This window comes from Thamnophis sirtalis, unplaced genomic scaffold (genome assembly GCF_051295495.1).
Source record: "Thamnophis sirtalis isolate CommonGarterSnake01/CBP01778 unplaced genomic scaffold, rThaSir2_p1.2 scaffold_3, whole genome shotgun sequence".
Taxonomy (NCBI): domain Eukaryota; kingdom Metazoa; phylum Chordata; class Lepidosauria; order Squamata; family Natricidae; genus Thamnophis; species Thamnophis sirtalis.
The window spans coordinates 29,895,169-29,897,779 of NW_028261383.1; the positions used below are offsets into that span (position 1 = coordinate 29,895,169).

Consider the following 2,611-nt stretch of genomic DNA (forward strand, 5'->3'; position numbering starts at 1 on the left):
GAGAGAGAAACCACCACAACATGACGAGTCATTTTCGACTGCCTATACTGTTATGAAAATGTTTTTCTTGTGGGACTAAGGGACATAAGCTAGATTCTGTAAAAATGCAAAACAACAGAATACTAGAAAGGCTACAAAAAACGCTAATGTCTACTTAGCTAGGTGTACTTTGGCTATGTCTAGCAATGCACCAATAGACCATGATTTGTGGGTTGTTGATAATGGAGCATCACAGTGCATTACTAGAAATAGAAAGTGTTTTGTGAAAATTTCATGAGCAAGCAACATGTATCAGTGGCAAATGGATGGAAAGTGAAAGCATCTGGTGAAGGTAATGCATATTGTTTATTTGTAAATGAGCATTTATCCATATTATATGTACCTAAACTGAAAGTTAATTTATTATCAGTAAGGGCTCTAGTTAATATTGGCTATTTTTCTACTTCCATTTTTATGTGCTTTTGAACTGCTAGGTTGGAAGAAGCTGGGACAAGTAACAGGAGCTCACTCCATTACACGATGCTAGGGATTTGAACTGTCGAATTACCAACCTTTCTGATCGCCACTGAGCCAAAGAGTCCCTGGTTAGTAATTAGTGATAGAAATAGCACTTAGACATATACTGCTTCACAGTGCTTTCCAGCACTCTCTAAGAAGTTTAGAGAGTCAGCATATTGCCCCCAAGAATTTGGGTCCTCATTTTACCCAATTCAGAAAGATGGAAGGCTAAGTCAACCTTGAGCCAGGTGGGATTTAAACTACCAAATTGCAAGCAGCCAACAGTCAGCAGAAGTAGCCTGCAGTACTGCACTCTAACCACTGCACCACCAAGGCCCACTTTATGATTCTTCCTAAATATGGATTGTGATAAAGTAATGATTTAAAAGAAAATGACCTCTTACAGATCTCTTATATATCTTACTAAATCAGTCATGATTGAAAGTTCACATGAGAGAGAGAGAGAGTTCTTAACATAACAGATTTCACTTCCAAGTGATCTTATTTTATCCTAAAAATAATTTGGGTAAGGAAAAAAACTTCCAAACTCAAGAGCCCTCATTGTTTTTCATTATTAGACGCTCCTTAGTGTTCACGTCAGGTCTCAGAATAATGATGTAACATTTGGGGACAAAAATACATCCCAGTAAGCCCAGACTGGAGGCCAAGATGGAGAAGATCTGCACAGCCACCATATATTTTCCTTTGGTGCTCAGGTAGGTGGGGACAAAGGAGATCCAAACACTGCAGAAGACCAGCATGCTGAAGGTGATCCACTTGGCTTCATTGAAAGTCCCTGGAAGCTTGCGGGCCAGGAAAGCCACCAAGAAGCAGGTGGCAGCCAGAAAGCCCATGTAGCCAAGGGCAGTGTAGAACATGATGGTTGAGCCTTCATTACATTGCAGGAGGATCTCTCTTGGTTGAGAATGCAGGTCAGAATATGGAAATGGGGGAGAAATTCCCAACCATGTAAGGCAGATGCTCACCTGAACTCCAGAACAGGACAAGACAATGGAGTTGGCCAGACTTTTCCCCAACCATTTCCTCATTGTGCTGCCTGGCTTTGTGGCCAAAAATGCCACCACCACCATAATCGTCTTGGCCAACAAGGAAGAGACAGCAACTGAGAAAACCACACTGAAAGTGATTTGTTGAAGAAGGCAAGTCACTTGCTTGGGCTGACCAATGAATAGAAGAGATGTCAAAAAGGAAAGCAGGAGAGACACCAGGAGAATGTAGGTGAGATCCCGGTTGTTGGCTTTGACTATGGGAGTTTCTCGATATTTAATGAAGATTCCCAGAATTAAGGCTGTATTTAGGGACAAACATAAGGCTGTGATAGCCAGGATGAGACCTAACGTTTCTTTGTAGGACAGGAAAGTTATTACTTTGGGGACACACTGATCTCGTTTCTTGTTGGAATGCTGACCATCTGGACACTTTTCACAATATGCTGCATCTGGAAAACATGAATTGCTGTTTATCTCGTGATTCAGTGACATTCTACAGTGACATAACCAATTGACAGGAGCCGATAAAGCAGGATAAAGCAATGACATTTTTATTTTTTCAAAACAATTTTTATTACTGGAATAATGAAATATAAAGGAGGAAATGATCTACATTGAGTAGTGGCAATTGAATAACACAAAGAAATAATTACTCAGCATGAATACAGTGATTATAGGAAAACTTTGCCATCATCCTTTCTCTTTATTTGCCAAGTGCTGTGTTGTATGTCATTTGTGTGTGTGTGTATGTGTTTGTGCTTAATTTTAAACAATTCTTACTAACATCTATTTGAATACTTTCGTCTATTAGTTTTGATTACTCTCAAAACTTTCTAAAAACTATGTTCAAAAGGTCTAAATTTGCTTTGTAATATGCAGTATGTAGGGTACCCATTGTTGCTACTTCTGTCATAAATACTATAGATATTGTATTTTTCCATTGCCCCATATTTTCCAATTTTACCTCCCATTCTGACATCCCTGACAAAATGTGTCTTTCCAATTTTGTGCCAGATTTATAGAATCATACCTAAAGTGCGTATTTGTCATTTCAGTTCATTTTTTTTATGTTTAGGATCCCCCCCCCACTATTCTGATATCTG

General features: G+C 39.1%; 1 protein-coding gene across 1 annotated transcript; it reads right to left on the reverse strand.

Annotated features, from left to right (window-relative positions):
- Nucleotides 1-545: 545 nt before the first annotated feature.
- Nucleotides 546-2,032, reverse strand: LOC148047781 (vomeronasal type-2 receptor 26-like). The gene has a single exon (XM_087708489.1). The coding sequence runs from the start codon at nucleotides 1,998-2,000 to the stop codon at nucleotides 1,047-1,049; it is 954 nt and encodes a 317-aa protein (XP_087564615.1). The 5' UTR covers nucleotides 2,001-2,032; the 3' UTR covers nucleotides 546-1,046.
- Between the last annotated feature and the right edge of the window lie 579 nt (nucleotides 2,033-2,611).

Excerpts from the sequence above, each read along its gene's own strand:
- LOC148047781 (XM_087708489.1), bottom strand. The coding sequence starts at position 2,000 with ATGTCACTGAATCACGAGATAAACAGCAATTCATGTTTTCCAGATGCA.